Here is a 26,087-nt window from a genome sequence, read left to right as displayed (position 1 = left end):
ACTGGAAGTTTGTGCCTTCTGACCCTCTGCCCCCATGTTGTCCACTTCCTCCGCCAGCAACCACCCATCTGTGCTCTGTATCTATGAGCTCGGTCTGTTTGTTTTGGATTCTACATATAAGTGAGATCATGTGGTGTTTGTCTTTCTCTGACTTATTTCACTTAGCGTAATACCTTCTAGGCCCACCCATGTTGTCAGATGGCAAGACTTCATTCTTATTTATGGCTGAATACTATTTCATTGTGTAATATACACCACATCTTCAGCCATTCATTCATCCATCCCCGGGCACTTAGGGTGTTTCCATGACTTGCTGAAGTAAACACAGGAGTGCATATATCTTTTTGAATTAGTATTTTTGTTTCCTTCTAATAAATATCCAGAAGTGGAATGGCTAGACCATGTTGTGCTTTCTATTTTTAATTTTTTGAGGAACTCCACACTCTCTTCCATAGTGGCTGCTCCAGTTTATGTTCCTACCAACAGTGCATAAGGGTTTCCCTTTCTCCACACCCTTGTCAGTGCTTATTGCTTGTCTTTTTGAGACTAGCCATCCTAACAGATGTGAAGTGATATCCCCTCGTGGTTTTGATTTCTATTTCCCTGGTGATTAGTGATGTTGAGCATCTTTTCATGTACCTGTTGGCCATTTGTATGTCTTCTCTGGAAAAATGTCTATTAGGATCCTCTGCCCATTTTCCAAATCAGATTTTTTGGGTTTTTGCTACTGAGTTGTATGAGTTCTTTATATATTTGGGGTATGAACCTCTTAACCTGGCACATGATTTGCAAATGCTTTCTCCCATTCAGTAGGCTGCTTTCTGTTTTTGTCGATTTCCTTTGCTGTGCCGCCCCTGCACAGTTTTATTTCCTTTGTAGATCCAACCCAACCTCACTTGCAGACACTTGACTGTGACCACTGCGGGAAGAAGGTTCAGTAAGACCTCCACCCATCCCCCACTGAACAGCTCTGATAACACTTATGCTATTCCCTAGGTGCATCCCTGAGTCTCCAAGGTGGCTGATCTCCCAGAATAAAAATGCTAAAGCCATGAGGATCATTAAGCACATCGCAAAGAAAAATGGAAAATCTCTGCCAACCTCCCTTCAGGTGAGCCAGCCGCTGAACTATCAAATGATGGAACGGTGACGAAGGAGAATCTGGTAAAGCCGTGTGTTCTCAATGGGGAGTCATAGAAGGGGCCCACCATATGCAACAGGATGTTTCCGTGGTACTCGGATTCATGGTCCCCGGTAATGTATTGGATTCTAAATAGATCCAAAGCAGAAAAGGAAAAGGAAACTGAAAATCACTGAAAGGCAAATGAGGAGTTTCTATCATGTGCCACCCAAGGCTGTGTGGGCCACTTGTACCCAACTACTCAATGTCTTCCTTACCAGATCGGGGAGGGGGGAGGGGCTCACAGAGGCAAGAGTCTTCAAACACAAATAATTTCTTAGAATTTTAAACATTTTGGATAGAAATTGTCCCAAAACATCGTGAGCACTCTCCTGCCTTCTGGAAAAAAACAAACAAACAAACAAGTGGCTGGGGTGCCCATTTTCTCTGCATTTCGTGTTTTGCCTCTAGGAGACCTCATCACCTTTAACTTAAGCCTTTTTATCTGGTGGGATAGAACAGAGAAAATCAAGCTGATTGGAAAACTGTCAAAATAAGAGTAAATCATCTCTGTGTGAGGATCTAAGCTAGGTTCCCTGTAAGCATTTGCGATTTATATGACTTTAGAGTTGAGCATTTGGGGACTCAGAGGCTTTTTTTTTTTTTAAGTTTCTTTATGTATTATTTTGAGAGTGTGTGAGGGAGGGGCAGAGAGAGAGGGAGAGAGAGAATCACAAGCAGGTTCCGTGCTGTCTCGCAGAACCTGTCGCAGGGCTCAAACTCATGAACCATGAGACCATGATCTCAGCCAAAATCAAGAGTCAGACGCTTAACTGATTGAGTCACCCGGGCCCCCCTGAGAGCCTTTTTTTTTTTTTTTCCACTTCTTCTCTGGTTTCTGGTGGTTGGGTAGACAGTCTTTTCTGCTGATGACCAGTCAAGCACTGATTAAGTTTTAGGCCATTTCAGAAATTGGTCAGGGATTAAAGCACGTGAGTCACTCTGGCCAAAGTTCAGGTTCACGGAAGAGCGGTAAGTCCGCTGGAGGTTCTTCCTCTTGTCCTCGGGCTTTTAGCACCCGTCCAGTGTTGCTTTCGGAAGGAGTGGTTTTTGCGAACATTCTGCTTCCTAAAACCCTGGAGACTGGGTCTCAACTCCACCACCTACTATTTTCTTCTAAAGCCGAGCTTCTGGAGCATTAATACTTGTGCACAGGGTGCACCTGGGGACCTTGTGGAAATGCAGATTCCGATTCAGTCTGTCTGGATGGGGGCCCAGGTCTTTCATTCTAACAAGCTCTAGGCGATAAAGAGCTGCTCCCAGCGCAAGGGTCCCAGAGCAGAGCTTCCTGACTGCGGGGTCCCAGCCGGTCCTGCAGAGAGGGCTCCCCATGCCCTCAGCCCACAGGGCCACTGAGCCAGGCCTCCTCCTGCCCCCCTGTGCTTTACCTCCAAGGGCCCCTTGACAGAGGCACATGAGTTACCCAACTCCCCCAAATCCCAGCTTTCTCTTCTGTGAAAGGGGTGAAAAAAAGTGGACACTAACTTCCAGGATAGTCCAGATTAACCGAGCTAGTACATATGAAAGGCTCACTATGAGCCCCCAGCAAGTGTCACTTACTGTTGTGATTCCCTGTACTACACAGGGACACTGTCTTTTTTTTTTTGACTTGCAGGTCTGACAATGCCTTTGTTCCCCTGGCTTTTTTTTTTTTTTTTTTTTTTTTGACGTATGAGATTTATTGTCAAATCGGTTTCCATACATACAGGGACACTGTCTGTAACCACACAAAGCTGTTCCTACGATTTCTATTCCTAGAGCCTCAGACCTGATGAGGAAGCTGACGAGAAGCTGAATCCTTCATTTCTTGATTTGGTCAGAACCCCTCAGATCAGGAAACACACTTTGATCCTGATGTACAACTGGTAAGGAATGTTTTTCACTTCAAAACCTCACCACATTTTTTTAAAGCCCCATCATCCACATTAAGGGAGGGACCAAGAGCACCGTTACATAGCCTAGTTCCAGTATCGGTATTGACCGTGGATGGTGAGGGGACTCACTTATTGCAGGCTTTCCTGGTATCATTTTTTGGGGGGGCAGAGGTTGAAATCGGCTTACAGTCCCAAAGCATAGATAAGCACGTTCTGAACTTCGGCATTGCCTTAGAATCTCCTGGGAGGTTATAAAATACCAAGCCCAGACTCCCCACACTGCCCCCCTGAAAATACTGATTTAATTGGCTGAGGGAAGGTCCAAGGCACTGATATTTTAACATTCTCCAGATGATTCCGGTATTTAGCCAAAATGGACAACTCCTGGTTCTATATTTATGATGAGTGTAGATCTCTCCTTATTGTACAGGGCTAGCAAGGGAAGGGTCTTTTCCTTTTCTTGCCTATTGGAGAAAAAAATAAACTTACGAATGAGAACAAGCCACAAAGAGTAATCCACTAACTCCACAATCCGTGGCTGAAACGTGATTGTTTTCACTGTCTGCAGGCTTCTCCTGGAGCTCTGAGCCCTCACCCTGCACCAAGCCTTCCTTAATCCAGTGAACTTTCCTTTCAGTGTGATTGGACTGACACCGGCCAAACGGAGATTTGTAACCACTGGCAGAAGCAAGGCTCACCAGGAATTAATCTGGCACCCTTTACAGTACTGCACGTGACACGAAGCAGTGAAATGTGGCTTTGTTAGCCTTCTTTCCTTTTCTGAATAATTGTGGCTCTTGCCAGGGGTCTTCCTAGTTTCCATTACAGATAACAAACACTTTCAGTCGACAAAACAAAGCAAAAAAAACATCATCAAAATGCTATCTGGATGGTGTCAGAAGAGAAATCCTCAAGAAGTGAGGCCGTATCCATTTGGGAATTTGGTACCCATTTGGGTCTCTGGTCTCCTAAAATTTGAATTAAGTAGCCAAGCCTTTTGATCCTGATTCCATCAGAAAACCACAAAGAGATAATAATTAACAGCCACTAATAAACTGATAGAGTTTTACCAAATAAATCACTCTAGAAAGAAATTTCTTCTTGCCTTTCAGTTTGGCCAGGGAATGCTATCTTAATTTCTTCTGCTTTCCTGGTTCTGGGGCCGCAACCAGCCACCACAGTGGGTCAGATGATGCAAAAGCAGTGGAAGAGAGGGAATAGCACTAAGATGACAAAGAAAGGTGACCCACAATCCACTCTCATTTCCAGAAGCCGCTCCTTCTCGATGATTTGCTTTTGGTGCTTGACTTGACCTGAGCTCTCCTCTTTGCTCAGGTTCACGAGCTCTGTTCTCTATCAGGGCCTCATCATGCACATGGGCCTTGCAGGGAGCAATTTCTACTTGGATTTCTTCTACTCTGCCCTGGTGGAGTTTCCAGCTGCCCTCCTCATCATCCTCACCATTGACCGTTTAGGTCGCCGCTATCCATGGGCTGCATCAAATATGGTGGCAGGGGTAGCCTGCCTAGCCTCGGTTTTTATCCCTGATGGTAAGTGTCAGGCCAAGCTGGGGTCTTGTCTTCTAAGGCCCTGAGAAGAGGGAGGTCATAGCCTTCTGAGAGTAGGACTATGTAATTTGTCATCCAAATCAATTTGGAAAGAGTGAACACAGTATCTGGGACCTCCCTGAGCAAACCATATAGCCACCCTGTCTTTAAGAACAATTGTACCCAAAGGTTGCCTGACATAATACAATCACATCTGATTGTTCTCTAATGTACTAGAACAAGAAAGGCTAAGGGGACTCATGCTACAGACCATTGGCCTGGCCCAGAAAAGAAAACATGGGCTTTGCAGGGGTAGAGCAGGCCCAGGGTTAAAGTCTTATTTTAGTGTTTCCCAGACACTATCTAGACAACTCCCTTGGCCTCCCTGCATCATTCTGCAGAACAAATAAGGAAGTTTAGGTAAATGCAACAAATGAACACTTATTCAGTTCCTTTCCTTCTTTTTAAAATACGTTCTCAATGAAGGAGAGTGAGAACCTTTACGATAGAATCCTCTTAGCAACTAGGAGCTTTGTTTGCATCCTTCAGTTATTAGCAATTACTTAAAATATTCCCATATTTTACCGTTCCTTGTGGGCGACCTCTATAGACTAGAGTTGGCCCAGCTTTGAAAACTGGTATAATTCTGTCATCATTCATGACTGGGGTCTAAAGAGACTGTTAGAACTGTGTCCAAGTTAAAACTAACAGATGTGGGCAATCTTGCTCAAGACTTGGAGTTTATAGAAGAAGCATTTTGCGTTCTCAATCCATTCTGGAATGCGGACTTTCCCTTTGCATGCCTCTGGAGCACTGTTTGCAGACCAGGGTTTGGAGGCTGCTACCCAGTGCAGCGTGGGTAACTGGTGTGTGTTCGCCCCTCAGATCTGCAGTGGCTAAGAGTTACAGTCGCGTGCTTGGGTAGGATGGGGATTACGATGGCCTACGAAATGGTTTGCCTGGTCAACGCGGAACTGTACCCCACGTTCATCAGGTGAGCACGCTTTCCTCAACGTGAAGAGGGTGGTCGGGACATTTGGTTGTTGGCTAGACCTACCACAAGTGCCAGTGGGGGACACCTTTTCAGAGGACGCCTTCCTTTCCAAAACACGGGTAAGAGAAGATTGGAACATGTGACGGCAGTAACGAGGCCACATCTCACACTTACGGCTAGGGTGAAATACAGCGTATTGACTGCAAGAGAGCAATGACCAAATGGCCCTGGGAAAGCGTGGTCAGAAACAGCACACACAGGACCACAGAACAGCATAGAGAAGACAGGTGATAAGAGTAAAATCGCCCACCCCCCCATTAAAAATCTTCAAAAAAGCTAACATGACATAAGCACAACAGAATAGGGATGGAACTGTGTATCACACCATTTGTGTGTGTTGAAAATAATGTGAACACACACATATAATAATGTGAATTTTTTTCTTCCAGTTCACAGACATTTTAGTGATGTAGGGAAGTATTTATGTGGAGGCGGTGGGGGATAACTACCATCCGGCGAGAAGCTAAAAGTTCAATCCGTTTCCTGCATTTCAGGAATCTTGGTGTCCTTGTCTGCTCCTCCATGTGCGACATCGGTGGCATTATCACACCGTTCCTGGTCTACCGGCTCACCGACGTCTGGCATGAGCTCCCACTGCTGGTTTTTGGTAAGAGATCCTCAGACGTGTCTTTGAATGAAACCCTATTTTCCTAGCATCCGCCATTTTTCTATCTCAAAATAGGTATCATGCCTACCAGCAACTACTAAATACAGCTAGTAATTAGGACTACTCTTAGCGTTAATAAGACTAGTATTGGTAATACTATTAGTAGCTACTAAGACCCAGGCATGGGAGCCCACTAGGACTCACGGCCTTTGTGGTACAAAGTTCAAGAGGGAGTAAGATGGAAAGACATTTGCCTGAAGAAAACCCCTAACTCTCGTCACCGATTTCCACCCCTCCTTGGGTCTCTTTGTCAAAGAGCTCACTCTGCCTCCTCTGTGGCCACATGTGAGAAGATACACAACTCTTCGCTACATTACTTCAAAGAAAGGCAGTTATGGTTTTGCAAAGAGTGTTTTCAAAATACAGGGGAAACAAAGACCACCATTAAGGAAATGCGTTGGCTTAACGGTGCACGTGTGCTGGTGGCGGGCACCCCTTCTTCGGATTCCTTGGACAGTTAGAGTTAAGGAGGATTGGCTCAGTGCTTCCTTCCAACACTGAAGGAATGCACCAGTGCTGAGCCTTCCCCTCCCCGACCAGCCTGCAGCCTGGAAAGTGACAGAGACAAATCTAATTATCAGCAATTCGCACACAGTGACCAGTGTTGAAGGTCTTCAGGATATCAAAGGGCTCTGGGAATCCTGGGCACTTCCGTTCACTCATGGCCATTGCCCTTCCCCGCAGCTGGGGACTGTGAGACCGACCCTCTCCTGGGCACCACGCAGAGAGGTGTCCAGATTCACGCACACAGCATTCACCTTCTCACATTAGCCAGGAGGCCTCAATGCACTCATTTTCATCTTCTTTTAGACCCATTGGGAACCACTTTTAATCTGACAAAAAATGTAACATTTTCCCCCATGGGCCTCCAACACTCACTTAACTGGAGGGAGGGAGGACAAGACCCTCTGCACATTGGACGAACACCCAAATGGCTTTTCCCCTAATGCTGCGCATTGTTGCACACAAACATCTCCGCTCCTGCCTCTTCTCAAGGGATCCGGGAAGGGGGGAGGGGGGTTTTCCACTGCTGTGCATCTGCCGGCAAATGCCCCACGCCGCTAATAGAACTTCCCCTCGGAATAGACCCAAAGAAGTCTTCTATGTTGCAACGTAATAACAGCAAGATGGCCAAAGTTGCGAGAACACGAGCTCTTTACCCTGAGATAAGCATGATTTGGCCACAGAGTGGCTGGTACCACTTACCTATGGGGCCTACATGCCCCAGGCGCCTTCCTCTCCCCACACCAGTTGAGGGATCCGCACGGAGCCTACTTTCCGACTTAGAGGAGTCCCAGAAGCCCCTGTGGACTCCTTCCTTCCAGGGAGGAAGGTGGAACCGCCTCAATCTCGGCCCCTCCCTTAGGTGGGCAGTGAGTGACTATGGGTCAGCGAGACATTTGTGGGTCAAGAACAGAGACTTCATTTACCAGAGCAACGTAAGGTCCAGACCTAGAGGAGCCTCTGTTAACCCTCCCTCAGGATTCACCTTCCCCTTGAAAAGATAAAGGATTTTAGCTGCATGTCACCGTTTCCAGTAAACTCGAAGACAACTCCCATTTTTATTGGGAAGCGAAACTAACACTTTGACATTTTTATTCCTTTGCGTTTCTTTTGCACACATTAATGGTGCGCCAACTGTGGTCTTGAAATCGCCGGAAGCGATTCTCCAGAAGCCTGAAACTCAACACATCCAAAGCTGGGAAAACCCCAACTGGAAGAGCACTGGGAAAAAAAAACTGATTTAAGAAATAACCTGGTTCAGGGGCGCCTGGGTGGCTCAGTCGGTTAAGCACACAACTCTTGATTTCAGCTCAGGTCACGAGCTCATGGTTTGTGAGTTCGATCCCCACACCGGGCTCTGTGCTGGCAGTTTAGAGCCTGCTTGGGATTTTCTCTCACTCCCTCTCTCTCTCATTCCCCCCGCTCAAAAATAAATTAAAAAAAAAAAATTTTTTTAAAAGCAATAATCTGGTTCATTAAGCCTATCTTTGCAAATATAAAATGCTAAAGGGATGACAATTTGAGCCATCTATTATATTCTCTACATAATTCACTTACTTCAGAGGATCAAAGCCCGCGGAATATGTTTATTGCTTGCACGAGTTACAACCAAGTGAATCGTTCGTGGTTTGGTGAGACTCCGAGGGGAGAGCTACCTCGTTCATACGCTGTGGCGGGCACAGCCACTTAACAGGCAGGAAGCCACTTGAGTCACACAACAAGCATGTGATGTGGAGATGTCACCCCACTTCATGGCTGAGGTTCAGAACAGAACTTCCCAGGGCTCTGAGACCAGTGAGTGGAGGCTCCCAAGTGGAGCCCAGGGACCCGAAGCTACAGCTGGCGTCCTGAACCGTGGTGGCCTCTACTCCTGCCATTTTGCAAAGATGTCAAAACGGAGTCCAGTGTGCCCTTCTTTTGAAACTCCAAACCAGCGAAGAACCCCCACCTACTTCCTGCAGTCTACTGTAGCAAACCATAAAATGTGACCTTAGAATCCCAAAATGTTAGCAGGGATTTAAGGAAGCATAAACACCCTAATGTTTACGATTACCCCCTAGCGTGTGCAAAAAATTAGAGCTAGAGACAAGGGAAAAAGGAACGACAAAAAGACTCTATCAACCCCCCGAATTAAAACTAAAAGCATAGGCCTGGCTATACTTTTTCATACTGCGATACAGTAGTACATGATTCATTACCTCTGCTCACAGTGGTCCAAGTTTCTGACTCATTTTCATTACTAAGTGCTTTATGTTGGCAGGGTTATGTTCTTCCTTTCCTCGGAGTTGATTTTTTTTTCAGAGTTATTTTCTAACTCCCATGTATCTTAATATCGTGGCAATGTTCTCTAGCCTAGAATAACCTTGACTCAAAATGTTAAGTATTTCATCTCCCTATAAGGAATTACAATCCAACGGAGTTTGGAATCAGCAAAATATTTATAGGACAGTCAGAGAGAGCAAAGAAACCCGTAACTATAGAAAATCACACACAAACGTTTTTTTGAAGAAATTAGTGGAGTTCTAATTATAAAACCTGAATGTTTGGGGCCCCTGAGGAGTTTAGTTGGTTGAGCATCTGACTCTTGATTTCAGCTCAGGTCATGATCTCGCGGTTCGTGGGATCGAGCCCCACGTCAGGCTCCTGGCCAACAGCAAAAACAACCAACCTGTGCGTTTTAGTTCTTAATGTGATTTGCATCTGTTTGACCTTTAGCTGTGATTGGCTTGGTTGCTGGGGTACTGGTGTTGCTGCTTCCGGAGACCAAAGGGAAGGCTTTGCCTGAGACTATAGATGAAGCCGAGAACATGCAGAGGTAAGGAAGGAGCTGAAATTCTTCTGTGTGTGCGTGTCTGGGCCAGTTCTGAGGCCAGGTGGAAAAAAAAGAGGAGGTTGAATTTATAGCTCATGCCGTACGTTGAGATCAAGTCACACGAAATCAAAGACTGAAGAGTAAAAACAAAACAAAGCAAAGCAAAACAAAATAAAACACAAAGAAACAGTAAAATAATGAACACACGCTAGGAGATACCCTGATACTTTCAGAACGGGGAAGGTCTCTGTAAGTAGGGCAAAAAATCCAGATCCCTTTGAAAAGAAGATCAGTAAGTGTGCCTTTCTGAATAAAGAATTCTGCATTGAAAAACCAACATCATCTAAAAAATAATAATAACAAATGTGGAGAAAATATTTACTCCTCGACAAGGGGCTGGTTTTCCCACTATATAAAGGGCTCTGACAAATCCATTAGAGGAACCACCCAAAATGAAAAAAAAAAAAAAATGGGCTAAGGACTTGAATAGGTAGTTCAGGGAAAAGAAAAGAAAAGCAGCTCTTAAAGGTATGAAAATATGCTCAGATCTCCCATAGTAAGACAGGTATAAAGGAACACCACACTACTCACAGCTGAGGTTGTCGAAGATTAAACTGCTCGTTAACGTATCATGTTGGGAAGGACCGTGGGGAAAAGGCACCCTGTGTTGTCAGTGGGAGTAGAAACCTGAACTCTCTGTGATGGCAATAGTATCAAAAATGTGCATTTCTTTTTACCCGGAAATTTCCACCCTTCTAGGAGAATATATGTACAAGATTAGGGGGGCATAGGATTACTATTTAAGACAGTGTTTTATGTAAGAAAAGATTGGAAACAGCCTAAATGCCCACTGATTATATAAATTATGGTAGGTCATTCAATAAAATACTCTGCAGCCATTAAAAAGAATGAGGCAGGGGCACCTGGATGGCTCAGTCGTTTAGGTGTCTGACTTCGGCTCAGGTCATGAACTCACAGCTCGTGAGTTCAAGCCCCGCGTCGGGCTCTGTGCTGACACCTCGGAGCCTGGAGCCTGCTTCGGATTCTGTGTCTCCCTCTCTCTCTGTTCCACCCCCGCTGGAGCTCTGCTTCTCTCTCTCTCTCTCTCTCTCTCTCTCTCTCTCTCTCAAAAATAAATAAAGATTAAAATTTTTTTTTTAAAAATAAAAATAAAAAGAATGAGGCAGCTTTACATGCACTGGTAAGGAAAGTTCTCTCAGATATATTATTAATTTTAAAAAGGGAAATATAGAAAGTAAATATTCTACCATTTCTGTAAAAAGAATGAACAAATAGGGGCACCCAGGTGGCTCAGTCGGTTAAGTGTCCGACGTCGGCTCAGGTCATGATCTCACGGTTCATGAGTTCGAGTCCCACGTCGGGCTCTGTGCTGACAGCTCAGCACCCGGAACCTGCTTCGGATTCTGTGTCTCCCTCTCTCTCTGCCTCTCCCCCTCTCATGCTCTGTCTCTCTCTCTCTCTCTCTTTCAAAAATAAATACACATTTTAAAAAAAGAATGAATAAATACATATCCATGTTAAATATCTATATACATATACATATATATGTGTATTTACTGTATCTCTGAAAGAAGATGGAAAAGCTGTAACATTGGCCATCTGTGGAATTGGTGGGCGGAGAACGTAGGTGGGAGAGATTTTCTTTTTTTTTTTTAAGTTTTTATGTACCCATTCTGAGAGAGAGAGAGAGAGAGAGAGAGAGTGTGAGCAGAGGGTAGGAACAGAGAGGGGAGAGAGAGAATCCCAAGCAGGCTCCACACGGTCAACACAGCCTGACACGGGGCTCGAACTCACGAACCACGAGATCATGACCTGAGCTGAAACCAAGAATTGAGCACTTAACCAACTGAGCCACCCAGGAGCCCCGGGAGGGATTTTCAACGCATACCTTTTTGTACTTTCTGAATTTTGAACCACATGAACCTATTCAAAAAGTAAACTTAAGAAAACCTAATAAAGAGGGGCGCCTGGGTGGCTCCGTTGGTTAAGCATCTGACTCTTGATTTTGGCTCAGGTCACGATCTCACAGTTTGTGAGTTCAAACCCCACATCCGGTTCTGTGCCGACAGCACGGAGCCTGCTTGGGCTTCTGTCTCCCTCTCTCTCTCTCTGCCCCTCCCCTACTCACTCTCTATCTCTCTCGAGAAAAATAAATAAACTTAAAAAAAAAAAAACAAGAAAATCTAATAAAGATAAACATAGGACACACTCCCCACAGGTTTGTTTATGCAGTGTGCTTAGATGTTCTTACGCATTTTATTTGTAGTACAGTTTTGGCCCGCTGATGCCGAGAACTGAACAGAATTTTATCCATTCTCCACGATGTTCCCTTTTAACACGTTCAGTACTTATGCAGATGTTGCTGCAGAAGAAATCACCGTGGTCGGAGGCTATCCCCCGAGCTTGAAGGCCAGCATTAGAAGAGGCCTTTGAATTGAGCAGAGGTCACACACTGGCAGCCAACAGGACACTAGGGTCTCGAGTGCTTTGCTTGGCCCACGTGGGTATTTTTTAAGTGGGAAATTCCACATAAAGTGGATTCCCAGGATCTGTTCAAGAAAACAAATTCAGAGGATTTGGTAACACGGAGCAGGCATTTCCTCTTGTCGATGATTCGTCGGAGCTGAGAGACAGCTCGGCATTTTGAAGGGCACGCCCGCTGGTGTAGGCCACGGTGCCAGCAGGCCCGACTGTCCTGTGCCCGCTACATTTGTATCTTCTGCCTGGTACATGCAGACATTTGAGTCGAGGTCCCTGATCTAGACCAACTGTCCCCTCTGTACCCCCGTCTCAGTGAAGCTTCCCATGCACACGACTGTCCCCTTGAAGACAGATCGTACCCCATTGACTGCCACAGCCCTAGAGCTTAGCACAGTACCTGGCACACACACAGAGCGGGTGCCCGCCAAATAGCTGTGGGACCCATGCTGAGTTCCTTCTAGAGCATCTCTGACTGTGGTTTCTCCAGGCTCTCCCAGCCAGCTCCAGAGGTGGGAAGGATATGTGGTGGGGGAGGACAGGGGCTGTGGAGTCTGATAGGCGAGGTCTTGACATTTCCTACCGTGTGGCCTTAACTCTTCTAAGCCTCAGTGTCTTCATCTGTAAATGGGGACAACAGTTTCTACTCATTGGATTTTTGTGACGAGATACATGCATGTAAAGAGGCTGGCCCTTTGTGGATGCCCAATAACCACCGATATCGTTCACAGAAGTTTCCATGGCTCTTCTATAAAATACGTAAATATGTACCTAGATCACTGACTGGGGATCAAATTTTAAAATATATTCGGAACGGTGTTGAGGCAGGGAAGTTCAGCCCAGCGACGTACACATCCACATCCCCTCGAAGGAGGCTTTCGTTTTCGTCAGGCCGGTTGGTCAGGCTAAAGGGGGATCGCGGAGATCATTCCTGCTGTTGCTTTACACGCCTTCTCTTCACGTGACCCACAAATACGTCTGCGAAGGTTTGCGCTTTTCTGCTTTCTGTATTACGTCCTCCGGCTCACCTTTCGAAGAAGGAAGGCAGAACTGTGTGAGGCTTGAGGGCTGCACAAGGGAGTGAGGACGTGGACGCCGAGGCAGGGCTGGACAAAGGGCCCCCCTGTGGGGAAAGACAAGCAGGGGCCGCCCACAGGACGCGTAGATGGCCGGGAGTAGGGGCACCCCACGCTGGCCCTGGGGGGCAGGCAGGCTGCCTCCGTCAGGAGAGCCGACCCAGGTCCGGTGTCCCAGACACTGCGGGAGAGGCGCACGAACAGGGTAGGGCGGGACTCCCTCCACCCCCATCGAGTCACTGGGCTCCCGAGGGCCCTGAGCCCATCCTGGTTACAAAGACGGCCCTAGGGATTTCCTAATATCCACCTTATTTCATCCCTGACACTTGTTTCCTTTCCTGTAAAATTGGGTAACAGTGGCTAACGTTTACTCCGAGCTTTTAGCTAGTGCTTTCCAAGCCCTTCCCGTGTGTTGCCTCCTTTGATCCTGGCACCAACCCTATGGCACAGGTATTATCATTATTATTATTGGCCCCATTGGACAACTGAAAAAAATGAAGGCAAGACAGATGGAAGGATTCGTCCATGAGGCCAGTAAGTGACAAAGCCAGGCTAGTCCTGGCACCCAGGTCCCAGACGGCCGGGCTCACAAGCGGAAGAATGCAGTGAGGGTCCAGAGCGGGCTGGGGCTCCTCACCAGTCAGTCGGCACAGCGGTGCCGCCGCCGCTGCTGCTGTACCTGCTGCTGTTGCCGTGGTCGCTGTTGTTGCTGTCGTTGTTGCCGTGGTTACTATTGTGGCTGCGGTTGCTGCTGCGGTTGTTGCTGTTGCCGTGGTTACTGTTGTCGCTCTTGTTGCTGTGGCTACTGTTGCTGCCGCTATGGTTGCTGTTCTCGTTACTATCGTTGCTGCTGCGGTTCCTATCGTTGTTGTTAGTATTGTTGCTGCTGCCGTTGCTGCTGTGGTTCCTGTTGTTGCCACTGTTACTGTCATCGCTGCTGTTGTTGCTGTTCTTGCCATCGTTACTGTCGCTGCTGCCGTGGTTACTCTTGCTGCCGTTGTTGCTGTTGTTTATATCGCTGATGCTGAGGTTCTCATTGTTACTATAGTTGCTGCTGTGGTTCCTGTTGTTGCCACTGTTATTATTGATGCTGCCGTCACGGCTGCTGTTGTTGCCATTGTTGCTCCAGTTGCTACTGTTGCTGCCGTGGTTACTCCAGCTACTGCAGAGGTTCCTGCGGTGACTATCGTTGTCGCTGTGGTTCCCATTGTTGCCGTCGCCACTGTTGTTGCTGCTGTGGTTGTCGCCGTTGTTCCTATTGTTGCTGCTGTTGTTGCTGTTCTTGCCACTATTACTACTGTCATTGCCATCGTTACTCTTGCTGCTGCTGCTGTTGCCGTTGTTACTATTGCTGACGTTGTGGTTTTCATTGTTGTTGCTATTGTTGCTGCTGTGGTTCCTGTTATTGTTGTTGTCACTACTGCTGCTGCTGTGGTGGCTGTCATTGTTACTGTTATTGCTCTTGTTGTTGCTGTTGCTGTTAATATTGTTGCTGGCGTGGTTCCTGCTGTCGCCACTGCTACTACTGATGCTGCTGTCATGGCTGTCGTTGCCATTGTTACTACTGTTGCTGCTGTTGCTGCTGTGGTTCCTGTTATTGTTGTTGTCACTACTGTTGCTGCTGCTGTTGTTGCCATTGTTACTACGATTGTTGTTGTTGCTGTTGCTGTTAATATTGTTGCTGCCGTGGTTCCTGTTGGTGCCATTGTTGCTATCATCGCAGCTGCTGTTGCCATTATTACCGTTGCTGCAGCGGTTCCTGCGGCTGCTATCGTTGTCGCTGTGGTTCCTATTATTGTTGTGGCCACTATTGTTGCCGCTGTGGTTGTTGCCGTTGTTACTGTTATTGCTGCTGTGGTTCCTGGTGTTGCCGCTGCTACTACTGATGCTGCTGTCACGGCTGCTGTTGTTGCCATTGTTACTACTGTTACTGTTGTTGCTGCTGTGGTTCTTGTTCTTGTTGTTGTTACTATTGTTGCTGCTGTGGTTCCTGTTGTTGCCATTGTTACTATCGTTGCTGCCGTTCCTGCTGTTCTTGCCATTATTATTACTGCTGTTGCCATAGTTACTCTTGCTGCTGTTGTTGCTGTTGTTACCATTGTTGCTGCTGTGGCTCCTATTATTGTTGTTGTTCCTACTGTTGCCGTTGCCGCCACTGTCACTATTGTTGCTGCCGTTGTTGCCGCTGTCGTTCCTGTCGTTGCCACGGCTGCTACTGATGCTGCTGTCATGGCTGCTGTTGTTGCTGCTGTGCTTCCTGTTGTTGCTGTTGTTGCTATTATTGCTGCTGTGGTTCCTATTGCTACCGTGGTGGTTCCTATTGCTGCTGTTGCTATTGTTACTGCTGTTGCTTTTGCTGTTGCTGTTGTTCCTGTTGTTGCCGTTGTCACTATTATCACTGCTGCTGTTGCCGCTGTTGCTAGTGTGGCTGTTGTTGTTGCTGGTGTTCCCGCTCCTGATGGCACTGTTGTTTCTGTTGTTGCTGCCGCTGCTTTTGCCATTACTGTTGTTGGCACAGAGACCCCGGGAGTGCAGCTGACTTCCTTGGGCCCCAATGCCTGGGGTCTGAGAGAACTCCAGCACTGCCAGGGGATTCGGGTGAGCTTCTGCTACCCTCCCTGTCTCAGACTGGCCCAGAAGCTGAGGCAAGACTAGGCATCCCCGAGCAGGGCAAATTCCGCAAGGAGCCGGGGGAACCAGGGGTCGCCCCACTGCAGATTTCAGCCTTACTATCAAAGGGCATGTCTGGGAGCAGCAGAACGAAGAAACCAGCATCTCTACAATGAGTGTCAGCAACATCCTGGTATTCATGAAGATAAGATGACTGAGAAAATGTGCAATTCGAACAAATTTATAGTTGATTTTTCACTTGTGCAACTGTTGAAAAATAAATGAGCTTTGGTAAAAAGTTTCTAAAATTGTATTTGCAAGAAATGATAGCTGTCTAGATTTTGCAATAATCATTTTTTACCAATATAAGATTAAATAAGTCACCACCCACATCCTCCATTACATAGAAAAGTGAACACCTAAAAGAAGGAACATAGGCCAGTCCCAGAAGAGCATTTTTGGAACCACCCCACCACATTAGTTGTTCACCAAGCCCCGTCAATTTTCTTTTCAGGAATCATCACTCAGAACACACTGCAAAACTAATCCTGGACAGAACTTACATCAATTTTTTGTCCCATTCATTTACTGCCCACTTTATTTTGGTTTATAGCTTCCTTATTATTTCTTTATCTCCTCTCCATTTTCTTTATTACTGCAGACCAAGAAAAAATAAAGAAAAGATGATTTACCTCCAAGTCAAGAAAGTAGACAATCCGCTAAACTAAGAAGAGAGACCACTCTTGCTATGGCCTTGCTCTGATGATACAAGTCCAGACCAGAGATTTCTCCATCCACCACAAAGCCCATATAATTCAACCTTACCTCCTTTTGAACCCTACGAACCTAAATCTATAGCCAAATAGAGTTTGTTGTCCTACTTATTAAAATCTACCCAGGGGACTAAATCCTACCAAGCCCCACCAGCTCACTCCATTCCCAGCATTCCCAAGACAATGCTATTGGTGTGCTAGGAATTGTCTTTATCTTTATTTTATTTTATTCTTTTCTCCACAATGATATCAAACCAAAACACATAGGAGAATCGTGGGCCAGGGAAACAGAACAGAGAAGATCTGGAAAACTAAGTAGAGCAGAGAGCCTGTTTTCTTAAAGAAATGATACATGTAAAGTAATATCAAGTTGTCCAGAATGTATGTCAAGAAATTTAAATTGGCCTTTCAAGTGACATGGGTGACAAAATTTTTAAATACATTATTCTCTGGGTTAGATTTTTTAAAGGAAACTAAAATAAAGAATCAGAAATACAACATGAGTAATCGGTAAGTCTTCTCCATTTAGACGAGTTGAATACAAATGTGTGCTTTCCACAAAAAAATCTGGAGAAGACTTTGATAGGGAGCAGTGTTGAATTTGGCCTACTAAACCGATGTGGTAATGTCTCACCCTGATAAAAATTTCTCTAAATTTGTGGTTTAAAAAAAATTATATTAATATTTTACCATGGTAATATAGTAAATTAATATTTAGAAGCCAAATACTTCAAGACCTATAATGAAAACAAAAGTTCCTTGCCCCATTCCACCTCTACCAATGCCTCCAGAATAATTTTCAACTATTGCAGCTGTTTCTTTCTCTTGTGATTTATATTTATATATCTAAATAACCTGCTTTATATTGATATCTCTTGCCTTTTTAACTTTAAATATTACATTACTGGGGTGCCTGGGTGGCTCAGTCAGTTAAGCATCTGACTTCGGCTCAGGTCATGATCTCGTGGTTCATGAGTTTGAGCCCTGCGTTGGGCTCTGGGCTGACAGCTCAGAGCCTGGAGCCTGCTTCGGATTCTGTGTCTCCCTTTCTCTCTCTGCCCCTCCCCTGCTCTCTCTCGCTCTCTCACTCTCTCAAAAATAAAATAAAAACAAAAAAAAATTTAAATAAATATTATATTACCTATTGACTTTTTGGTATAAAATATGAAGATTTAGCTCTCTTCATCTCTGTCCTCAATCCAACACACAGTTTTTCTCTTCAAACTCTGTGTTATCACATTTTTATTCAATAAATAGTTAACATTTGCATAATTTGGGCTGTGTAACTATTACCAACAGCTGAGCCACATAGGGTACTATGATCACTCTTCCACTCTTTTCACAGCATTTTGTTCCTGTTGAGCCTTGGTTTTTGTTGCTGTTTTCTATATATTCACCATTAATTTCCTCCCCACCCCCCAACTCTTTGATAAAACTATAAATATCTCATTGCTTTCAAACACAGCTCCTTTTTCCAGAGAGCCTTCCCACCTGGAGCCTGCAGTTCTCCTGGTCCGGTGAGCCTGGATGCCATTGAGCCCTACTGCACAGCTGTTGCCCTGGGCTCTCCTTTCCCCACCTCCTGAGCATGTCCAGTGCCTCTGTTTTGTGTACCTCTGTCTGCTAGATCCAAAGTCTTCCTCATCCTTACTTTTCTCCCTCGTTTTGAAGAAGCACATCTCCCAGTATTGTCCTGAGAAAGAGCACACACGTGTCCTTCTAAATTCTCCTCTGTCACATCAAGAGTTGACACTAACACATGACATGTTCCTGGCCCTGTGCCACCTGGCTTCTTATAAGCCTCTCCCAATGGGCAGCATTGGCCAGATAGGAAGATAAGCACAAGAGAGAAGCCATTTTCCCCTGTACCATGAGGGAATCTTGGGCAGCTGCAAGAAGAGCTGCTGGCGACCTCAGCCAAAGGAATGGGGCTCCTGGTCACTTCTCGATGGCACAGGTGCAGTTTTAACGGCAACAGCAGCAGCAGCAGCAGAAGTGCCTCACTGACTTCCAGCAAGAACAGGATCTCAGGCCCCAGCCAGAAGCAATCACTGTTTGCTGGTCTTACGTCAACACCCTTTTCTCTCTCTAGCATACCTTTCTCCTGTTTGTTCAACAATTTTGTAAACGAGTGCCTGTATTAAATTCCTTCTCTTTGAAATACCTGCAGCGGTTTCTGTTTTGCTGATTAAACACAAATTAATATTCTACTTGGGACCATGAGTAGACCACACCCAGGAAATAGATGCCCAGATAGAAAATCTGCAATTATGTTTGGGATCAAATGCATTGATGGCACTGTTGTCAGAAAAAAGTGGGATACTGATAGTATCTACTTACGACAGTTGCAAAACAGTTCCTTAAACTTAAGCTGCAACTACCTGAAATGAAGTACCTATTTAAAACAAGACTTTGGGAGGTCAAGGGACTGTTGAATCTGATCACTGCAGTGGAAGCTATAACCACAGAATTTCTGGAGTAGAGTTGATTGATTCTGACTCCACTGGAGAAATTACAAAAAGAAAATAAGAACCTTAGGCTTTCAAATATCAAGTTGAGGCATTGTCAGAGAAATTGGGAGCTCCTTATAATGGCCCTAAAAGACATTCTTGAGTTTTGTAGAGGCAAGGCTGGTATCACGGACAAGCAAACTCAAAATTTGAGCCTGTGGGTTAAGAGTTACATCCTAGATTGAATTCACAGCCTAGCCATGCCTCTTAAATATAAATTACAGAATGGGTGGGAAAGAGTTGACTCCTGAGAAATAAGATGGAAACTAGAACCACTTATAGTTATAGTTATAGATTCAAATGAATCTGAATATCTGTAACCCCCAGAACCTCTGAACCTCCTTGGCCAAAAGAAGCATCCCCTTTCTCCCTTTTTGGAAAACAAAAACAAAAACAACATACTTTCCCTTGCTTGAAGACTTTTCATGACCTCATCTTACCTTAAAAGGGGATGATAGGACTCCTAAGACAACACCCCCTACTTCCTCATGTTGTACCCAGATATGCCTAGAGGAGATTACAGCATGTCTCAAGGGGAAAAGGAAGAAATGTTTCTGGGAAAGAGCTTACACATGAAAAGAATTTCAAGATTTTGTAACATATCAGCAGAAATCTAGGGATTAATTTAGGAATGAATTGTAATGATGCTAGGCCCAAGAAGATGAAACAGTGTTGGATCAGGTCCAATTTGTGGAGACGGGTGCTCTAATCCAAAATTCCAGATATAATGTGCCAGCTGAAAAACTTGGTGTTCTTTCCAGTAGTTTGTAGACCAGAAACATTAGAGAAGATACAAAGGAGTTTTTCCATAATTTGAAATAAGGAGGGCTACTTAGGCAAAAATAAAATCTAAGAGATATAAAATGAAAGATTAATCAATGTGACTATGCAAAACAAGACTAAACTAGTTAAGGCTAGCTGTGTAATACACATACACACACATGCACAGGCACATGTGTACACACACACACACACACACGCACACACACACCAAAAAAAATTTCACTACATGAGTGACAGATCTGGGGAAATATTTGCAATGTATATAAAATTTCCAAAGGGCTAATATCCAAAAGAAATAAAAAGCTACTAAAAATTGATAAGAGGGGGACCTGAGTGGCTTAGTCAGTTAAGCATCTGAGTCTTGATCTCAACTCAGGTCTTGATCTCAGGGTTGTGAGTTCAAGCTCCACGTTGGGCTCCACACTGGATGTGAAGCCTACTTTTTAAAAGTCCAATATGGAAAAGACAGTAAAAGAGAAAAAATAATGGTCTAAGAATACAAATAGTTATTCACAGAAGTAACATTAAAATGGTTAATTATGGCACAAAAACAGACACTCAGATCAACAGAACAGAATAGAGAACCCAGAAATGGACAAACATATGGCCAACGAATCTTTGACAAAGCAGGAAAGAATATCCAATGGAATAAAGACAGTCTCTTCAGAAAATGGTTCTGGGAAAACTGGACAGCGACATGCAGAAGAGTGAACCTGAACCACTTCCTTAAACATTACACAAAAATAGACTCAAAATGGATGAAAGACCTAGATGTAAGACAGGAAGCCATCAAAATCCTCGAGGAGAAATCAGGCAAAAACCTCTTTGATCTTGGCCGCAGCAACTTCTTATTCAACACGTCTCCAGAGGCAAAGGAAACAAAAATAAAAGTAAACTATTGGGACCTCATCAAAATAAAAACCTTCTGCACAGAGAAGGAAACAATCAGCAAAACTAAAAGGCAACTGATGGAATGGGAGAAGATATTTGCAAATGGCATATCAGATAAAGGGGTAGTATCCAAAATGTATAAAGAACTTATCAAACTCAACATCCAAAAAACAAATAATCCAGTGAAGAAGTGGGCAAAAACCATGAATAGACACTTCTCCAAAGAAGACATCCAGATCGCCAACTGACACATGAAAAATGCTCTATATCACTCATCATCAGGGAAATACAAATCAAAACCACAATAAGATACCACCTCATGCCTGTCAGAATGGCAACATTAACAACTCAGGCAACAACAGATGTTGGCGAGGATGCGGAGAAAGAGGATCTCTTTTGCATTGTTGCTGGGAATGCAAACGGGTGCAGCCACTCTGGAAAACAGTATGGAGGTTCCTCAAAAACTAAAAATAGAACTACCCTATGACCCAGCAATTGCACTACTAGGTATTTATCCACAGGATACAGGTGCGCTATTTCAAAGGGGCACATGCACCCCAATGTTTATAGCAGAACTATCAACAATAGCCAAAGTATGGAAAGAGCCCAAATGTCCATCGATGGATGAATGGATAAAGAGATAAAGAAGATGTGGTATACACACACACACACACACACACACACACACACACACAATGGAGTATTACTTGGTAATCAAAAAGAATGAAATCTTGCCATTTGCAACTACATGGATGGAACTGGAGGGTATTATGCTAAGTGAAATTAGTCAGAGAAAGACAAATATCATATGACTTCACTCCTATGAGGACTTTAAGACACAGAACAGATGAACACAAGGGAAGGGAAGCAAAAATAATATAAAAACAAGGAGGGGGACAAAACATAAGAAACTCTTAAATATGGAGGACAGAGGGTTACTGGAGGGGTTGTGGGAGGGGGATGGGCTATTGGGTAAATTATTGTCGCACTATATGCTAACTAACTTGGATGTAAATTTTAAAATATATAAATAAATAATAAAAATAAAAATAAAAATAATTAAATAAAATGGTTAAATCATGAAGAGGAAATGTGCAACCTCATTGTTTTGTTTTGTTTCGCTGAGAGAGAGAGTGAGCAGAGGAGGAACAGAGAGAGTGGGAGAGAGAATATCTCAAGCAGGCTCCGCACTGTCAGAGCAGAGCCTGATGTGGGGCTTGAACTCATGAATCATGAGATCGTGACCTGAGCTGAAATGAAGAGTTGGATGCTTAACCAGCTGAGCCACCCAGGCGCCCCAGCCTCATTGTTAATCAGGGAAATACAAGTAACAATAAAATATTCTGCACTCTGAGAAATCAATAAAGTTAATAAAAATTAATAAAGTTGATATCCAGTGTGGATGTGTGTGTGAAGAAACATACATTGTTGGCAGGAGTATTGATTGGTATATTCTGTAGGAAGGCAATTTGGAAGTGTCCATAAATATCAGAAATGTGTCACAATTTCACCCCTAGCTGTTTTTGAGACACATAAATGTAAACACAGAAGCATCTCAGAGAGACTTGTTTCATCATTTCTTAATGCTGGTGAAAACTGGAAATAACCAGTCTTCAAATATGAGGAATGCTTACATAAACTAGGGTATATCTACTCATCAGTTAAAAAGGAGTGACAAAAATTTATAGCTGCTCCATAGAAAGATGCCCACAACAAAGGACAAAGGTGAGTTTTGGAATAATAATGTAGGAATAATGGGATGTACACCTGACTAAAGATCGAGGAGGAGGAAGTCCGGGACTGGGCAGTGCACAAGGAGATTCTAGATTTTTCAGTAATGCTTGCATTTTTATGTTTTCTATGCATGTGCATGGCATATATTCATGCTATTTTTTAAAATAAATGATTAACTCTGGCAAACGGTTTGGCACTTTCTTAAAAAGTTAAGTATGCAATTACCATATGACTCAGCATTGTACTCCTGGCATTTATCCCAGAGGGAGGAAAATATATGTCCACGCAAAATCTTACAATTTTTCATGGCAGCTTTAGATGTAACAGCCAAAAGTCTGGAAATAACCAAAATGTTACTCAAGGAGTGAATGGTTAAATAAGCAGTGGTATATCCATGCCAAGGAATGCTACTCAGCAAGAAAAAGGAACAAATTAATGCTACACGACTTGAATGGATCTCAAGGGTATCATGCAGAGTTATAAAATTCAAATCTCACAAGGTCATTCATGAAAGGAAAAATATCTGTACAGATGGAAGATAGATTAGTGGTTGATTACAGTAGTGGTTACATAAATCTACATGTTATAAAATGTCGGAGAACTATACTCACATATTGTACAAATGCCATAGTTTTTTTTTTTTAATGTTTTTATTTATTTTTGAGACAGAGAGAGAGAGAGAGCACAAGCAGGGGAGGGGCAGAGAGAGAGAGACACAGAATCCGAAGCAGGCTCCAGGCTCCGAGCTGTCAGCACAGAGCCCGACGCGGGGCTCGAGCTCACAGGCTGTGAGATCATGACCTGAGCTGAAGTCGGACGCCCAACCAACTGAGCCACCCAGGTGCCACACAAATGCCATGGTTTTAATATCGTACTATAATTATGTAAAATGTAACGATGGGGAGAAACTAGTGAATGGGACCCAGGGCTTTTCTGTACTACGTTTTGTGAATCTATAGCTATTTCAACATAAAGTTTTAAAAATAAATCTTTAAAATCGCAGTATTTTTTTATCTTATAATTTGCAATTTATTTATTTTTTTATTTTTACATATTATTTTTTGGTGTCAGGAGTAGAATTTAATGATTCACCACTCACCTATAATACCCAGTGCTCATCACAGCAGGTGCCCTCCTTAATCCCCATCACTCATTTAGCCCACCCCCACCCTCCTCCCTCCATCAGCCCTCAGTTTGTTCTCAATAGTTAAGATTCTTTTATGGTTTGCCTCCCTCTCTGTTTTTACCTTATTTGATTTTTTCTTCCCTTCCCCTATGTTCATCTGTTTTGCATCTTAAATTCCACACATGAGTGAAATCATACGGTATTTGTCTTTCTCTGACTGACTTACTTCGCTTAACACAATACCTTCCAGCTCTATCCATGTCTTTGCAAATGGCAAGATTTCATTCTTTTTGATGGCTGAGTAATATTCCTGTGTGTGTGTGTGTGTGTGTGTGTGTGCCACATCTTCTTTATCCACTCATCAGTCCATGAACATTTAGGCTCTTTCCATAATTTGGCTATTACTAATAGTGCTGCTATAAACATTGGGGTGTGTGTGCTCCCTTGAATCAGTATTTTTGTATCCTTTGGATAAAAACCTAGTAGTGCAATTGCTGGGTCATAAGGTAGCTCTATGTTTAACATTTTGAGTTTTCCTGTTTTCCAGAGTGGCTGTACTAGTTTGCCTTCCCACCAACAGTGTAAGATGGTTCCCCTTTCTCCACATCCTCACCAACATCTGTTGTTTCCTCAGTTGTTAATTTTAGCCACTCTGACAGGAGGCAAGGAAAACAAAAGCAAACATGAACTATTGGGACCTCATCAAGATAAAAAGCTTCTGCACAGCGAAGGAAACAACCAACAAAACTAAAGGGCAACCAATGAAGTGGGAGAAGATATTTGCAAATGACATATCAGATAAAGGCTTAGTATCCAAAATCTATAAAGAACTTATCAAAGTCAACACCCCAAAAATAAATAATCCAGTGAAGAAATGGGCAGAAGACATGAACAGACATACCTTCAAAACAATTACAATATTTAAAAAAATGAAATGTCATGGGGGCTCAGAAGATGCCGTTTCTTTTTTTTTTTTTCAACGTTTTTTTTTTTTTTTTTTTTTTTTTTTTTAATTTATTTTTGGGACAGAGAGAGGCAGAGCATGAACGGGGGAGGGGCAGAGAGAGAGGGAGACACAGAATCGGAAACAGGCTCCAGGCTCCGAGCCGTCAGCCCAGAGCCCGACGCGGGGCTCGAACTCACGGACCGCGAGATCGTGACCTGGCTGAAGTCGGACGCTCAACCGACTGCGCCACCCAGGCGCCCCGATGCCGTTTCTTTAAAGCAATGTTTCTTAAAGTTATTAATCGAGGTGCTTTTGAAATCTGAAGAAAATCATGACTCCTCTGTCCAGAAAAACACATACCCCAAATCTGCATATACTTCTCCAGGTTTACTGATCTCTCATTCAGTTAAAAACTCTTGTGATAGACACAAGGCTCAGCAAACTATGGCCCATAGGCCAAATCCAACCTGCTGCCTGTTTTTTTTTTTTTTTTTTTAATTTTTTTTTCAACGTTTTTTATTTATTTTTGGGACAGAGAGAGACAGAGCATGAACGGGGGAGGGGCAGAGAGAGAGGGAGACACAGAATCGGAAACAGGCTCCAGGCTCCGAGCCGTCAGCCCAGAGCCTGACGCGGGGCTCGAACTCACGGACCGCGAGATCGTGACCTGGCTGAAGTCGGACGCTTAACCGACTGCGCCACCCAGGCGCCCCCTGCTGCCTGTTTTTTAAGCAGAGTTTCATTGACACAAAAGCACGTCCATCCATTTCTATACTGTCTATGGCTGCTTCATAACCACTGCAGCAGAGTGAATAGTTTCTATACTCTCTGGCCCGTGAATCTTAACACATTTACTACCTGGCCCTTTATGCAGAAAGTTTGCCAACCTCTGGGTAGAATTCCACCTCTGGGAGCTGGAAAGAACACTGAAATAAAAAATTAATAATAAGAGCACAGAGAAGGCAAGACTATTAACACTCCAAACTTTGCATGTCTTTTTCTGTGTGCCTGGAATTAAACACCATTTTCTGTAGGCAGGTAAGCATTCAGGTAGTCAGATAAAAAGGTGGCAATTAAAAAAGAAGAACAGGGGCGCCTGGGTGGCTCAGTCGGTTAAGCGTCCGACTTGGGCTCAGGTCATGATGCCCCATGGGTTCGAGCCCCACGTCGGGCTCTGTGCTGGCAGCTCAGACCCTGGAGCCTGCTTCGGGTTCTGTGACTCCCTCTCTCTCTCTGCCCTCCCCCCACTCTGTTCCTCTCTCTCTCAAAAATAAATAAACATTAAAATTTTGTTTTACAAAAGGAAAGAACAGCTAACATTTATGGAGTACCTTTGTGCGTGGGCCGTGCTCAGCGCTCTTGGGAATGAGGCCTCTTGTGTGGAATCCTCCCTACGACCCTGAGGTGGGTAGGGCTGCCCCTTCCCAGGACCAGTGACCTCAGGGTGTGTTGAGAGCGAGGTGACCCCAGCAGGCCCCCATACTCAAGAAAAGAAATGGGG

At 44.3% G+C, this 26,087-nt stretch overlaps 1 protein-coding gene across 2 annotated transcripts in view; it reads left to right on the top strand.

Moving 5' to 3' along the window:
• SLC22A2 (solute carrier family 22 member 2) overlaps positions 1-18,761 on the top strand; it is a 32,389-nt gene extending 13,628 nt beyond the window's left edge. Inside the window, exons 5-11 of one of the 2 annotated variants that reach the window (XM_058735830.1) lie at positions 997-1,111; positions 2,939-3,045; positions 4,390-4,604; positions 5,487-5,595; positions 6,150-6,262; positions 9,542-9,641; positions 16,485-18,761. In XM_058735830.1, the coding sequence (XP_058591813.1) occupies positions 997-1,111; positions 2,939-3,045; positions 4,390-4,604; positions 5,487-5,595; positions 6,150-6,262; positions 9,542-9,641; positions 16,485-16,551 (826 nt within the window). In that variant the 3' untranslated portion in view covers positions 16,552-18,761. Of the gene's footprint in view, positions 1-996; positions 1,112-2,938; positions 3,046-4,389; positions 4,605-5,486; positions 5,596-6,149; positions 6,263-9,541; positions 9,642-13,109; positions 13,956-16,484 lie in introns of those variants that run through there. The other variant, XM_058735831.1, reaches the window with a different exon arrangement.
• Positions 18,762-26,087: the final 7,326 nt, after the last annotated feature.

The sequence above is a fragment of the Neofelis nebulosa genome, chromosome 6 (genome assembly GCF_028018385.1).
Source record: "Neofelis nebulosa isolate mNeoNeb1 chromosome 6, mNeoNeb1.pri, whole genome shotgun sequence".
NCBI classification, from domain to species: Eukaryota; Metazoa; Chordata; class Mammalia; order Carnivora; family Felidae; genus Neofelis; species Neofelis nebulosa.
The sequence above is the reverse complement of the archived record's forward strand: the minus strand, read 5'-3'. Positions and strand labels throughout refer to the sequence as shown.